The 14623-nt window shown below is 48.1% G+C and overlaps 3 protein-coding genes across 27 annotated transcripts in view; 2 read left to right on the top strand and 1 right to left on the bottom strand.

Moving 5' to 3' along the window:
• The window catches only part of LIN54 (lin-54 DREAM MuvB core complex component), a 40988-nt gene extending 37836 nt beyond the window's left edge, over positions 1–3152 (top strand). For all 5 annotated transcript variants that reach the window (XM_065836217.2, XM_065836216.2, XM_065836214.2 and 2 more), the window contains one exon: positions 319–3152. In XM_065836217.2, the coding sequence (XP_065692289.1) occupies positions 319–520 (202 nt within the window). In that variant the 3' untranslated portion in view covers positions 521–3152. The remainder of the gene's footprint in view (positions 1–318) is intronic.
• A 1733-nt stretch (positions 3153–4885) lies between these two features.
• THAP9 (THAP domain containing 9) lies at positions 4886–9848 on the bottom strand. The gene is made up of 5 exons (XM_065836213.2): positions 9659–9848; positions 9366–9561; positions 9006–9282; positions 8122–8272; positions 4886–6949 (listed from the first exon to the last, which is right to left on the bottom strand). The coding sequence occupies exons 1-5, from the start codon at positions 9736–9738 to the stop codon at positions 4987–4989; spliced, it is 2667 nt and encodes an 888-aa protein (XP_065692285.1). The 5' UTR covers positions 9739–9848; the 3' UTR covers positions 4886–4986.
• Positions 9849–10098: 250 nt separating this feature from the next.
• The window catches only part of SEC31A (SEC31 homolog A, COPII coat complex component), a 48889-nt gene continuing 44364 nt past the window's right edge, over positions 10099–14623 (top strand). For 20 of the 21 annotated variants that reach the window (XM_071807942.1, XM_065836658.2, XM_065836667.2 and 17 more), the window contains exons 1-4: positions 10099–10298; positions 10578–10795; positions 11029–11112; positions 11868–11991. In XM_071807942.1, coding sequence (XP_071664043.1) covers positions 11034–11112; positions 11868–11991 — 203 coding nt within the window. In that variant the 5' untranslated portion in view covers positions 10099–10298; positions 10578–10795; positions 11029–11033. Of the gene's footprint in view, positions 10299–10577; positions 10796–11011; positions 11113–11867; positions 11992–14623 lie in introns of all 21 variants that reach the window. The other variant, XM_065836653.2, reaches the window with a different exon arrangement.

Here is a 14623-nt window from a genome sequence, read left to right as displayed (position 1 = left end):
TTTACTGCGAGGATGTAATCCTTGAGCTGCCCTTAGAGTAAAAGCTGGAGAATTGTTCTATGTACCTGGGAATTCCAGAGTCTACTTCAAAATGTACATGAATGGAGGCAGGCACCAAAGCACAGTGGCCCACCAGTTCATTGGACTGTAACTGTGGCTTATTTGTTCCCTGTTGGTTGTCTAAAGGCACTTGGAAGCAACAGGACAGATGAAATCTCATGAGTCCTCGTACTAAAAAGTTGCCCAGCCCTGGAGTTAGGTGTATTGTGTGTTTTTGCTGGGACTGAGTCGATTTTTGTTGTGTTTGGTTTTTTTCAGGCTGCCCTTTACATTTGTTACCAAGGAGGTAGCTGATGCCACGTGCGAATGCCTTCTTGCGCAGGCAGAGCAAGCGGAGAAGATGGGCAAGTCAAAAGCTGCAGCAGAGCGCATGATCCTGGAAGAGTTTGGACGCTGTTTGATGAGAGTTATTAACTCTGCAGGGAAGTCCAAAAGTGACCCTTGTGCCATGAACTGCTGACTCGTGCACATGAGCCACAATGAAGCGGACTGAACAGAACACTTAAGGCACAGGGACACTTTGATTTGGCATAGAGGATTTGATAATATTTGTTAATTTGGTGCTTGTTGTAAATTGACCTGCATAAGATTGAAACAAGAAAATCTTTTATAACAAGATGTAAAGACTTTTAAATCTTAGCTAAATCCTCTTCTACTTAAGATGATGCCTAAAGGTCAATTTTTCTTCCCAGTGTACAGCTTTTACCTTGAGTTTCTTAAAAATTAGATGTGTTCTCCCCTTTCTCCCCAGAATAATGGCCTGAATGGCATATATAATTTATTATAATATATATTATTTACAGTGAATGGAGTTGCATCACTTTGTGCATACAATAAGACACAGGTGATGTCAGATGCTTTTGGTGACAGGCCCATAATACGAAGGTATCAGTGTATCCGAGAGAGTCCTGAAAGGAAGTGTGTAAAAATGAGCATCAAAATGGAAGGTAGTACTTGTATTTAGGACCTGACACAGCATGTTCCTTCAGTGCACAGAGCAGTGTGAAATACAGAGGCAATAATACAAGAGGGTTTGTTTGCAGTTTTCCATTGGGCAAGTGGTAGAAAATATCATGGGAATGAGGCCCCAAGTGTTCAGAGGCCAATGGAATGAATGGGAATCTTTTGATAGGATTATGGCTGAGGGCTCAGGTGTTTTCTAAGCTGGAACTTGAAGGTTAAGACAGTGGCCTGTTGTCAAAAGTGAGGAAGAGCAGCCATGCCACAATGCTGGACTGTGCCTGAGTTAACTGAGTGTGCAGCAGGTGGGTGCTGTTGCTTAGGTGAAGCTTGGTGTTTAGACATCTGCAGCAGCCTAATCCCTTGCTGAAGGTAGGGCTGTGCAGCCCATTGTGTTTTTCTAGGATCAAGCTGTAACCTGGAGTGTTTAAGGCCAAGAAGCTGAGGTCATGGGAGACAGTGGAACCACAGTTGTCTTAAGGAGAGGACTCAAGACAATCTGCATCTGAATCCATTTGCAAAGGCAGGTAGGGATCATGTTCAGCCTGGCTGTGGGTCTTCACAATGCTGCTTCTCCGCATGTTGGCAGTTTACTTGCTCTAGGGGGCTTTTTTTAGTGTTGTTCAGAATGACCGTAAGAGCTTTGATCAGAGAGGATGCTAGTACAGAATCAGGATTGCTACCAAACAGATGCACAGAATCTTTTACAAAAGGCGGAAGGGTGGGGGGGAATCAGCTACAGCTGTGTGTGGACTAGGGCAGGGGATTTTTTTTTTTTTCCAGTATTTGTTACAGGCAATCTCAGATCACATTTTTTATAGTGGAACACATTTGCAAAATTAGCCTGGTAGATTACTTAACTACCATGAATGTCAATAACCATGTTTGATCACAGGCATTTTTATTACTTGTCTCACTACTGCCTGAACGAGACAGCTAGGTTTTTCCAAAAGGGATTTTGTATTCCTTGTGTAGAACTGTAAATACAGAGAAATGCATCAGAGTTCTTCCTCCACATTTTCTTGCATGGCCATGCTGGGGAAAGGTAGGGGCTAAGCAAACCAGCAGCAGAACTAAGTGCCTACATGTGTGATAACAATAGGATGGGAGAAAGCTTCTGCTCCTGTCTTCACCCCACAGTCCTGTGTACCAAGCAGGAGGCCCTTTCTCGTCAACCCTTCTCTCTGGTGCCTCCTTGAAATGACGCGGGGGTGTGAAGGGCCTGGGAGGCAGTGGTGTCAGGCCGCTGGGTAGCTGTTGCAGACCAGGTTTGTCATGGCAGTCATTATCTGAAGGGCCCTGTTCACTATTGCCATCTCCCTGAGCATAAATAACAAGCATATTTGTGCAAATCTCTGAAAAGGAAATCCACCTCTCATGTAAATAAATGCCTCTTTTTTTTTTTCATAATTAGGACTTGGATTTACTAAAAAGTCAGTGCGGTAACCTTACATGTAGATAGTGTGGCTATTCAGTTTACTTCTAGTGATCTAATATAGTATGTCCAGTAAGATTTGTATAAATGTAAATTAGTGTAAGTGAATAAAGTAATACCTACTTATGTTATTTTTCAAACAGATTGCAATATGCCTTCTTCTGTTTAGACTTCAATCCATGTTAATTTTGTATATATTCTGTGTCTTACCCTAAATTGCACCTTCTGTGATGTGTATTTATATAGTGTGCAAAAACACTTGTGAAATTTAGATTACAGTTGTAATTATGTATGATGGCATTGCTTGAGAATATTTTGCTTGTAAAGACTTTGAAGGTGCAATCAAATGCTTTTAGTTCTTCTATTTTGTTTTGAACAAGCTTTCTCCAATATTAGGCTTGGATTCCTCTCTCCCCTTTCCTTGGTGTAATAAGCGTGAATTGGTTTTTGTACTTCCCTTAGCCATTTGCATCAAACTGCTGGACAAGACTTACAGTCAAGTTCATCCAGTTAGATTAAAAATAATTGGGAATGGGGCAAGGGTTCATTTTCTAGTTCTGTTTACATCTGAAAGTAGAAAAAATAAATTTATATTTACTAGACCTATTCAAAGAATACACTTTTCTATATTGTAAAAACAAAACAGTCAGATAAATCACAAAGAAAAATAAACGTTTATACTATTCTGTAAATACGATTATTTTTTGCACTCCTCTCCTTCAGCACTGACAAATATACACAAAAGATTTTCACTGAAATGTCAAAATGAATCTGCTAACACTAGGCCCACTTCTGGTGGCTTGGTTTTTCAGTATGAGTCTGAATCCTACCGGAGACAGACCCATGGGTACTGGAGTACTGCCATGCACAGCAATCCATGGCACCTTGTGACACAGTTCATAAATGGCCAAATCGTGTCAACCTATCTGGCACCAGGTAGCTGAGCCCACATGATAATTTCTCGTTTTTTAAACTCCTTAATGAGAAAGCAGTGTTGTTGTATGTGCCCTGGCTGGACACGAGAGGCTCAGACTGAGTGGAAAGACACGCAAGGCTGCACCGTTGGGCTCTTCTGCGGCACCCTTGAAGACAGCTGGATGTCACACAGAGGACTCAAGCAAAACTTGGAGGCAAAGGTTTGTCAAGAGCCTCAGACTGCTTGTTAGCAGGACACAATGCACTGTTTTCTTGTGGCGTTTGTGTCTTTTTATGTCTTTCTTGGGGAGGAGGCTTGTGAGTATCTCTTGCAAAGCTGGATTAGTTGGTTGCATTAAGAAGCACAAGTCAAGAGAGCTTCTGGTTTGTTTCTGCATAGTAAAACCTGGGTTTATTTTTGTGCATCTGATTTCTATATTCAGCTTTCTTGAGTAGCTTGATGAAGGTAGCATACGGTTAATGCTCAGGGAGTCTTAGAAACATTGTTAGGATGTTGAGCAAATGAAAGATGTTACTGGACTTAGCTCTTCTCTGCTAGCACACCAGCTGCCCCAAGAAAAGGCTGTTGGTTACCTTAGGCTGCAGTAGAGGACAGAAAGAAGGAACAAGATGCTCAGAGTGACCTAAAGAGTGGGTTTGTATGGACCTCAGGGTGGGCATGCTGCTAGGAAGAGTGAGGGTGTTCCAGAGAGAGATCGTGAATGTGTGAGTGACCAGGAATTGTGGGGAAGAAAAAGCAGTGTCCAAAAGATACCTGGAAAAGAAGCGTGCCAGAAAATCGCTTGGTCACAATTGTGGAATTATAAATGCTGAAAAATGTGACGGGACCTGAAACTCTTGCCCTGCTGCAGCACACCCCCATGCTGGTGCCTGGGACTCCTGCCCACAGAGCAGAGTGTGAGTGCCCCTGGGTGCTTCTGGGCTCAACAGCCTCTGCATTGTCCTCTTGTGTTCAGTGAAAAACACTTCTTGCTTAGTATCCACTGCCTCGTGTGTAAAACATGGGGGTTTAGGGGTGCACTTTGATATTGTAGTGTGTCCCTGCCCCGGATCTAGACTTAAACATGTAGGAGTGTGTACAACTGGAGTGCTATTTGCTTTTCATCTCTTTATTTTCAAGTAAAAGCTCTGTCAGCTTTCTTGTCTTGTTTTTAAAGCAGATCTGATTTGGTGAAGTAAAACTGCCAGCATGTATAATCCCACCACCCCATGGAGGATGCATCAATATTCTCCTGGCAAGACGACTTGTGGCACTAAACCACCCAGCACCTGCAGGGGATGCCCTGCAGCATCCCTTTCTCTCTGGTATCTTGAGCATCTGCTGCTCATCCTGACCTGCCAAGTGAGGCACATGAAATACATGGCTGCTCTGCAGCTTTGTGAGATGGAATACACAACCAGATGAAATTCCTTGCTTTGCTCAGCCAAACTGATCAGACTGTTTGCAGTAGCCCAAGGTATCACTGCTTATCAACACTAGTTTTGCCAGGCAAATAATGGGAAGACACCACATTGTTTGCTCACAGATATTGTCTTAATCTGGCCATTGCTGATCCTCAGGAGGGGACTTGCATCTTTGAATCAGCAATGAGGACTCAGAGCCCTGTGTGGATTTGGCTTGACTGACAGCTACCCAGTGCCGATGGAAACAAATCCTTTCCCTTCAGTCTCTTCCATCTGTGCCTTCCACAATGGTCTTTCAAGTTCAGGTGTTTGGCATGGTTTATTCTGATGTTTAGGTAACATCGCATTATTTCCTTCACTAAGATTGTGTAGTGATTGTTGATGCTTAACTCCCCATCAAGTAAGTGGTTTGTGAGGGTGGGGAAGAGGTGACTTTGTCCCAGAAACTCCTGGAAGATTTTCTGTTCTAGAGACAAATGCCACACCTTGGAGTTTCTGTCACCATCTCCTAATTTGCCATACTGGTTTAGGACTTGTTCTGAAATGCTTGTTATGTGGTACACACTTGCTGAGGGAAGACTCACTCCACCGAACTTTTTTATGTAGAGCACTGACCCGCATCTTCGCCTGCTTTCGTCTGACTCAAAGAGGGCAGCAAGACAAGCCTCACAGTGCAAGTCAGAGGCTAATTGCTCAGCAACAAAGCCTGCGGTGCAGGCGATGCTCTGTGCATGCAGCGATAGGTCTGTCAGTGCATTGCTCAGTGCAGAGCCTTGCAAAAGAAACCCTGCACAACAGGGGTACTCCGCTGCCAGTGTCTGCCCACAAGCTGGGTTATACTGAGCACGAATGCTGCCAAGGGTCAGATCTCTTCTATGAAATGGGGAAATATCCAAGGAGCTTGTATTGCCTGAGCCACTGCTTTGTGGGGAGCCCAGTGCCAGGCTGCAGCTGGCCAGCAGTTTGTGATAAGCAGCCTGGAAAGCGGCACAGGAGGGGTTCCCACTGCTACTGCAGGTTTGCCTGAGGGCCCTGAGAAACAGCTGCAGTGGGTCAAGGCTGAAGATATAAGTCAGGAGGTGGTGGGAAGGAGTGCCTTCTGGACATGCGTAGTTGTTGTAAAGCCACTTGAAGCTTTCAGCATTGAGGAGGAAACTCAGAAATCCTAGTTTGCGTTTGCTCTTAATAATGTATCTTCCCATAGAGTCCATTAAGGTGATAAAGCAGCTCTTGGCATCATTAAAGAGGTGGTTTATTTTGGCATAATTTCCAGCTAACAAAGGCCCCTTTAGTTCCCTTCCATAGGGACATCTGCCATAAAATACGTCACAGAGACGGCTCATCAACCGCACAAACTTGACAGTACCACTGCAGTTGCGGAATGAGGCCAGACCCAGCTTCTGGAGGTGTTCCAGTGCATCAGCAACACCCTCGCTGAACAACGGGGTAGCGAGGTTCACCTTTAGGTAGTAACTCTCCTCAGTCCCAGGTCTGCCTGACCTGGGTGTGCACGGCTCTAACACCCTCTCCTCCTGCAAAGCTGCCAGCTCCACCACGTGCTGCCACTGCACAGTGTCACCGAGCCACTCTATCTTTTGGAAGCACTGCAGTGCATTCTGTATCAGCTGGAGCGTGTGCCAAATGTCAAAGAAGTACGTGATGCCGTGAGCAGAGCCGGGCGGGTGGTGAAAAGTGCAGTAGATCCTTTCAGGATCCATCCTGATCCCCAGAGCTCTGGCAGTCTCAGCACCGTGAGCGGTGGCACCCGACGTCACGGCTAGCACCATGATGCCAATGTTGTTCAGTTTATTGATGGTCTGACGAAGCAGCTGAGCAAGTAGGTGACCAGTTGTGCTGTTCACAAAAAAGTAGCCAAGGGGAGCGCTCCAGGGACTCGAGAGGCCAACTGCCATGAGGATTATTGCATCCGAGGCCAGTGGAGCTTCATCAGCATCAAGGATGCCTGATCCCAAGTCAACAAAGCCTGTCAGGCAGTGGGTCTGCGGGTCCCACTCCTGCTGCTTCTGCAGGGACATGTCCTGTACCATAAGAGCACAGTAGCGGTAGGCGTGTTCCCCTCTCTCCACTTTTTCCTGAAGGCAGAGGAAAATGTTGTTGCTGAAGCCTGCAGCAGCCTCATTATTAGACAGCCAACTGGAAAAGAAGGGAGGATTAGATGAGGACATGTGATTCTGAGAAAACTGAGGCAACAGCTGGCACCTTTTACCACTTAGGACATGGTCAGCCATGTCTGGTGCTGCAGAGCAGGCTAAGCAACAGACAGTAAAGCAACCAGCCCTGCCTGTCTTAGTGCATTGTCCAAGTCTCTTTTCTCACGCACTAGTGATAGGAAGCCAAGCAAAATGTACTGACTGTGGAGGGAAATAACAAAGTAGCTTCCTACCTCTCCAATGTACAGGAGATTGGGACAAGAGAGAAAGAGGGAAGAAAAAAAACCAAAAAAACAGAGAAGTGCAAATCGGGCTATGCAGAGGGCCACGAACACCAGGCTGCTCTCCCTCCAACAGGCTTTCTCCACACTGGATATGTTAATCCAGTTGGGAAGATGCAAAAGCCTCAGCAGCCCATGTGGAATGCTCCTCTCCTCGATCTACTCTCTGCCCACCACCTCCTGGCACCTCTTTGAGCAGATTCTTTGGAGGAAGCTGTGTGAAATCCCCCCAGGCTGGCACGGACAATGTGTGTATATGTTGTGCATCCTCCAACTGTGTTACAGAAATTTAAGACTCAAAACCTGTAAGAGGAGAGTTAATTCAGTTTTTGTTTTGTGCACTGTTACAACTTCTCTCCTTGTTAATGTGTCCAACAGTACTTCGCATAATAAATTCTCAGCCTATGCAATTACTTCCATTGAGTTACACAACTGAGTTGTGTGATACAGAAATACTTCCCTTCTATAACTTTGGAACAGACGCTTGTCCAGATTCACTAACTTTCCAGAGTCCTTGTGAGGCAAAGTAAGAAAAACCAAAAGTCCTGTCTATCTGCTTTATGCAGTCCTTGACTTTTTTCATATTCCCTTCTCGTCTCCTCTCATTTCCAGAAAACAGTCTCAAAGTTTTCCTTCAAAATTGTTAATGTAAGGAATGTGTTATTATTATGCTGTGACCCACATGCATGAACACGTAGCAGCTCTCTGAGATGAGGGGTATCAACATTCCTTGATGTATGCTTCCCCTTCTCCTGTTACTAAAACAAAGGAGGGAAAAACTGCGGCCACTGAATGTTTTCAGGATGGATCTGCTATACCTATTTCTAGACGGATACCTGGAAACGCATTCAGAAATGTATGAATAAAAACTTGCTTTGTCAGACTTGAAGGATGAGGCAGGGGAAGAATCTTCCGTAGGTAATCATAGGCCTTATTATGGTAGAGGTGGAGAACACAAGCAAATTGCCTCATTTCTGGTGAGTATTCTGCCATCTGCCTCCAGCTGTGTGACTCGCAAGGCAAATCTGCTTAAAAAAAATATAGGTCAGCTTTAGTGAAGTGAATAAATAGCTGATAACAGAGGGATGCATAATACAAATACACTGCAGAATACAAGGCTGCAGGGCTGCCTCTGGAATCATACAGACCTGAAGCCTGGTGTGAAGTGTACAGTTGTCACCATGCCTCTCCTCCTCCTGGGGACAGGGAGTGTGTGCCCTACCCTGTTGTCTGAGGCCAAGCCTGCAACAGGTCTTTCTCCTTCCTATTTAATGTCAAATTTTACAGTTTTGAGTAAAGACTCTGTCTTGCATGTGGGTGCTGCTTAACAATTTGATGTAACAAGAGAGAAGCCATTAGTTGACTCTGCAATTGGAAATGGCTTCTTCAGGTTATATTATTCACACTAACAGACCTTACTTCTGGAAAGTGCAAATGACAAGGTTTTCCTGGTTAAATCTGCTCTATTCCAGAGTTATCTCTCAACTGAATGGCAGCATGGTTTGATATAACAGCCCTGGTTACAGGTCTGACCTGAGCACTGCAGCAATTACTCAAGTAATTATTTTTTTTCCAGGAGATTTTAATTCTTTGCATGATTGAATGGTGCATTGCAGACCTACAAACTGCCAAGCCTCTGCGTTTCACCATTACACCTAGGAGCCTAACAAACAGGGTTTGCTGACCCCATAAAGCCACACGAATCCATCAATAACGGGCCCTGGAGCACTCTGCCTCAGCCAATGCCCCCAGCAGTACCTGGAAACTGGGCCTGTAGCAAACTCACGGTTTCCTGGGAAAGCTGCCGCTTCTCTGCCAGCTCCCGGAGGATGCTCAACACCGCGCTGGGCCGGTGCACGGGGCCGTATTTCCCGCCCGCCCGGAGCTGCGGGGCCTCGGGTGGCAGCCGCGCCTCCCCGCCCGTCGCCGGCTGCCCCTTCAGGCTATAGGTGTGGTCCCCGGCGGGGGGGCTGGGGAGAGGCTGTTTCGGGGCCTGGGCGGCGAGCCCGCTCCTTCGGCCCGCGCACGGCGGTTCCTGGCAGGGAAGGGAAAGGGGAGGTCAGAGCCCGGGGCGGCGGTGGGCGGGGAGGGGTGCGCGGCCGTTAACTCGCAACGCACCGGGCGGGGGAAGCGGGAGGGCACGGCCCCCCGCCGCAGCTTCCGCCGCAGCCCGTAGCGCTCGAAGTCGGTCTCGGCAAAATGCCGGGAACAGAGGATGGCCCCAGGCCCGGGCCGCCAGGCCTGGCGGCTCCGCGGGTCCACCCGGTTCACGGCGCGGATCCACTCGCGGCGCTGCGCGGCGTCCACCGGGAACCTGTGGCAGACGGAGAGAGGGAAGCGAGGGAGGGCCGGAGCTACCCGCCCCGCCCGCGCCGGGCCGCAAGGCCGCCGCGGGGGACGGCCACACTCACTGGTGGAAGGAGATGCCGCGCTCCCGGCTCCGCCCGGTGTCGCGGGCGGTGCAGCCCAGCGCCGAGCAGCTCCGTGTCATGGCGAACCCCGCAGCAACCGCTGCGGCCCGCCGCCAGGCCCCTCTCCGCCGCGTGCCCGCCCATTGGCTACCGCACCGCCCGCCCTGTCGGCTCCCTCTTTTCCATTGGTTGGCAAGCCACGACCCCCCGTGGGAGGCCGCTTCTCATTAGGCGCGGCAGCCGGCTGTGTGGCAGTGCTGTAGTTCCGCCTCGGTGTGACGTCAACAGGGGTAGGAACGAGAACAGAACTAAGCCAACCGGCTGCGGCGGTGGAGGCAGAGGCAGCCAGTGATAAAGGGCGATCCTTGCAGCCAATGGGAGCGGCGCTTGCAGTCCCTATATATAGAGGGGCGGAAGGGGGGGTTTTCTCTCTACGCCGCGTGGTGGTGGGAAGGCGCGGTGGAGTGCAGCTGGGCCATGCCCCGAGGGGGCACCGCTGTACGCGGGCGCTCGGCTTCGCAGAAGTCGAGGCCGCGCTATGGGGCCGGGGCAGCGCCTGCTACGGCATCTGCCCACTGAACGGCCGCTGGACCTAGCGGCAGGAGCCGGCAGCGGAGCTGTGCTGTAGCTGCCGTGAGAGGTGGGTCAGGGGCCGCATCCGAAGCTCCCCAGACATGAGTCACGGCCCCTACCCCGGGCTGTCCCCGAAAAGCGATGGGGTTCCTTCGCTGGTGCGCCTGGCCCCTGTCCGATGATGAGCCTCACTGCTGTTCACATCATGACCACGGCGTGATTACTGCTGTTGAGCTGAGGATGACAGGCGGCCCCGGAGCCCCCTCGTGCTCCACGCCCCTTTCCCCCGTCTCCTCTAAACTTCAGTGGGGCGGCAGCCCCTAACGCCTCTTTCGCTCTTCCCCAGGCTCCATCGCTGTTCCTACCCCGAGGATCCCGCAGAAGGAGGTGTCTTCGCCAGCCCCCCCACCCCCAGGCTCCTTTCCCGCCCAGGGCCGGGCGGGGTCCCGCTCCCCCGCCGCCGGAAGGCGCGGGGTGTGCCCGGAAACCGGCGGCGGGGGAGGCGGTGCCGCGGCTGCCACGTTGGAGCGGGCCGGGGAGCGAGTGAGCGCTGGGGACGCGAAGGTGAGGCGGGCGGCGAAAAAAAAGGAAAAGTCATTTTCCACCTTTCTTTCCTTTCAGTTTCTGTCAGAAATGGGGCGTAGGTGGCGGTTGACGGGGCGGCCGGCGCGCGACCCGGCGTCCCCAGCGAACTGGGACCGCTCTGTTGGGAACGGCAGGTCGCGCGCCAGCCCCCGCTGCCCGTTTTCTCCTTCCCCCGTTTAAACATTATTTTTCTAGTTTTCTTTCTTTTCCAGTAAAAATGAAGCTGAAGGAGGTTGACCGCACCGCTATGCAGGCATGGAGCCCCGCCCAGCAGCACCCCATTTACCTGGCCACAGGTGAGTCCCTGGGAAGGATGTGCTAAGACGGGCCTCGGGCTATGCATGGCAGCTGTCCTGAAGAGGTCATGGTTGCGAGTCACGGGAGTTTGTTCAGTGTCCTGAAGGCTCCGAGTGGGCTGAGTGGTGCAGTGCTTTGGGTGGAATTGTCCAGCTGGGGGGTGTGTGTGTGTGGAAGACACACTTTGCATTCCGTAGGCGACAGCAAGCATTCTCTTTTCTGCCAGGGTAAGGTGACAGCAGTCCTAATGGTCTATTGCTGCTTGTTTGTAACTTTGGTCATTTTCATAGAATCATTTAGGTTGGAAGAGACCCTCAAGATCATTGGGTCTAAATATAACCTAACTCTGGCACTAAACCATGTTTCTCAGAACCTCATCTACATGTCTTTTAAACACCTCGAGTCATGATATTTCCACCACTTCCCTGGGCAGCCTGTTGCAGTGCCTGACAACCCTTTCCAGGAGGAAATGTTTCCTAATAGCTAGCCTGAACTTTTTCTGTGCATCATCAGGGAGATACAGGCACTTGCCAAAAGCTTTTCCTGTTCCTATTGATTAAGAGACCACCCCGAAAGGGGAACCATGGGCAGGAGAGTTTTGTAGAAGTACTTCTAAATAACAAATGGAAACTTGACCCCATCTCAGGGTCCGTTTGTGCAAGGATGATGGTTTTTGTGCCCTTTTTTGTGCTGCTTCTGCAGTTACTCCTTTGTGTAGCATGGCTTTCTCACTGCCAGGCATGTTCCTTTGTAGGTACATCAGCTCAGCAGCTGGATGCAACCTTCAGTACAAGTGCTTCTCTAGAAATATTTGAGCTGGACTTATCGGACCCTTCACTGGCTATGAAGTCCTGCGCCACTTTCTCGTCCTCTCATAGGTGAGCAGGGGGCTTGTAAGGGAAGCGTAGTGGCTGTGGGACTGTTATACATACTGCATGTGGAAAGACCACTTCATGAGGTTTGCAGTTGTTAAGGAGAGGAGCAGAAGTTCAGCGTTGAAGGATGAAGGTGCATTAAGTGCCACTAATGTTGTGGGACAGTGAGGTGGGATTGTGAAGGCAGTGAGTTTGGACTTCGAAAAGTTGCAAACAGCTTGTGCTCTGATGTAATCTAAGAGATCTGACATTGGCTGGTAGGTGTGAATATGTATGCTGACCCTTTTTGTTGAGGAGCCTCTGGGATACTGCAGAGCAAAGAAGAAAATGAGAAATTGTCAAAATGCACTTGCAGTTTTCTGAGTTTCCCCATCCTGTTTGCATTTAGCTATTTCAGGGAGACTCCTGTAACAGAACTAAACTGGTCCATGTTACGTGTGTCCTATCATATCTTGCACCGCAGCTGGGAAGCCACGTTCCTGACTGCACAACTCCACTTAGCTCATAGTTCCTTACCATGCGCTTGTCCAAATAAATATCATTAGCATCAGTGTTTCCATCTTGGCAGCACTTGCAGCGGCTCTCTGGTAGCTGGTCCAGTGACTGCTGCTCATTATGGGTGAGCTGAAACAATGTAGATGGAAGTGCAGATGTTTCTATGGGTCGAGAAGGAGATTAACATTTTCATTGCTGTTAGATTAGATCTGCTACTGTTTCATACCATGCACAGCGTCAGTGTAACCACTCTTTCCCCTGGTGATCCGAAACAGCATGACTGGAGGTGCAGGCAGTTAGAGCACTTTGCTAGGCTGTCCAAGTGAGAACTTGACACATCTAGAGAAACAACCGCCATCTCCTCCGTCTCTGGTATGGCATGAGTAGAAATTACTTGGATTTGAGTCTTTATTATCCCTTCTAAAGCTGTAAGTTTAAGACCTAAGGACCTGCAACTGTTTCCTAAAGTTCTTGACCAGAAGTGTTTTGCTGGTTTCATAGATGTTGAGTTTGCCTATAAACAAATTTGAAGGAGTTGGAATTTTGTGTATTTGCACACAATAAGATTGTTACCTTGCTCAGGGATCCTCTCCTGATTTGGGTAAAATATCGTTGCAGCAGCTTTTGTAGGACAAAGTACGAGGTGTGAGGCTGCTGGCTTGGTGCTGTGGCAGTTTTGTTGCAGTGAGTTGTGGGGCTGGCAGAGCAGAGCAGCTCCCAGTCCCTGCCCTGCAGTTACTTGCTTTTTCAGTACTTGTGAGGAACAGCCACGGTCTCTACACTGTGGGCAGTGCTGATGTTGACACTCTCTACTGACCTGCTGAGAGGAAAGATGGGGTGTTTGATCTTTCCAGATTTCCTCGTTCAACCTTGTTTTAACAATTATATTTTTTGAGGCTTGCCAAGTGGTATTTGCTTACTGAATTTCAAAAAACATTCCCTCTAGCCAGGATGTAGCGCTCCTTTGAAATGCTTCCTTCAGTGAGCAGCACAAGCATTTGGTTTTGCCCTGAAAATGCATTACAAATGAGGTTAAGGATTTTTTTATTATTATTAAAGCTAACAAGAAATGCCTCAACTAGCAATGGGTATGTCAGGCTTTATTTTGGTTTGCAGCAAATGAAAGTGGCCAGGTGATGAAACCCACAAAAGATAAATCCTTCAACAAGCTTGGTTAGTTGTCTTTCCATGGAAAGTTTTATGCTGCTTTTATAGAGCCAAACTTTATCTTGGAAAGAGCAAAGGGCAAGAGGAAAGTAATTGAATGAAAGAGGCAAGTTAATTCTGGTTTTTGATCCTCATTGTTTTCTTCCTTCTTTTTGGATTCTTGTCTTAAGACTGGTTGAATCTTGCTGGTGGTGTAATGCTAGTACCCAGACAACCCTGTCACTCACTCCATTTCTCATAACCTTTCATAGTTATGTGCAGAAGTGTAAAAATCATACCCAGGAAAAGGATCTGTCTGATAATCAAGACCAGTTTCTGTTTATAGCATTGTTCTTTGGTGAACCACCAGTGTAATCTGAATGCTGTACTGGGAGACAGAACTCTGAAACTGAGCTGCTTGACGGTCACAGCATTTCTCACCCAGCATCTGCTCTTTGTCTAGCTTTATGCAGTATGTATTTTATCATGCTGGGTTTTAGAGAAATTATCTGAAGGTTGTCTAGAGCTAAGGAAAAGATTAATAATAACCAGGTGAATGCCATGAAAGCAATTCCTTGCCATCATCCACTCAATGTAGATGTGCTTTCTGCTTGTGTAAGAGGTGATATGTGACAGCACGTCATTTTGTGTAGAAAAAAGTCCTTCTTGGCATGGCTGAATACACAGGAATGCTGTTCTGCTTATGCAGCAAGTTTGTAGAGTTGAAGGAAATGTAAGTATTTGCAGATGGACACAATGGTTTGAAAAGACTTCATTTCTCTCTTGTTTGAAATGTTGCTCACAAATATCAGATGTTTACCTCCAAGCTGTGGGTGGTTTGGCTCACAGTTCTTATTTTGATTCTTGCTATTGTTTTGTAAAGGTGAGCTCAAAATCACATGCAGTTGGGAGCATTTATCTGATTTTGCAGCCAGGAGATGAGAGATGTGGAGGTTATAAGTTGTACTGTTGTGACCTTGCATCGTGATGACGA

This window comes from Patagioenas fasciata, chromosome 4 (genome assembly GCF_037038585.1).
Source record: "Patagioenas fasciata isolate bPatFas1 chromosome 4, bPatFas1.hap1, whole genome shotgun sequence".
NCBI classification, from domain to species: domain Eukaryota; kingdom Metazoa; phylum Chordata; class Aves; order Columbiformes; family Columbidae; genus Patagioenas; species Patagioenas fasciata.
The sequence above is the reverse complement of the archived record's forward strand: the minus strand, read 5'-3'. Positions and strand labels throughout refer to the sequence as shown.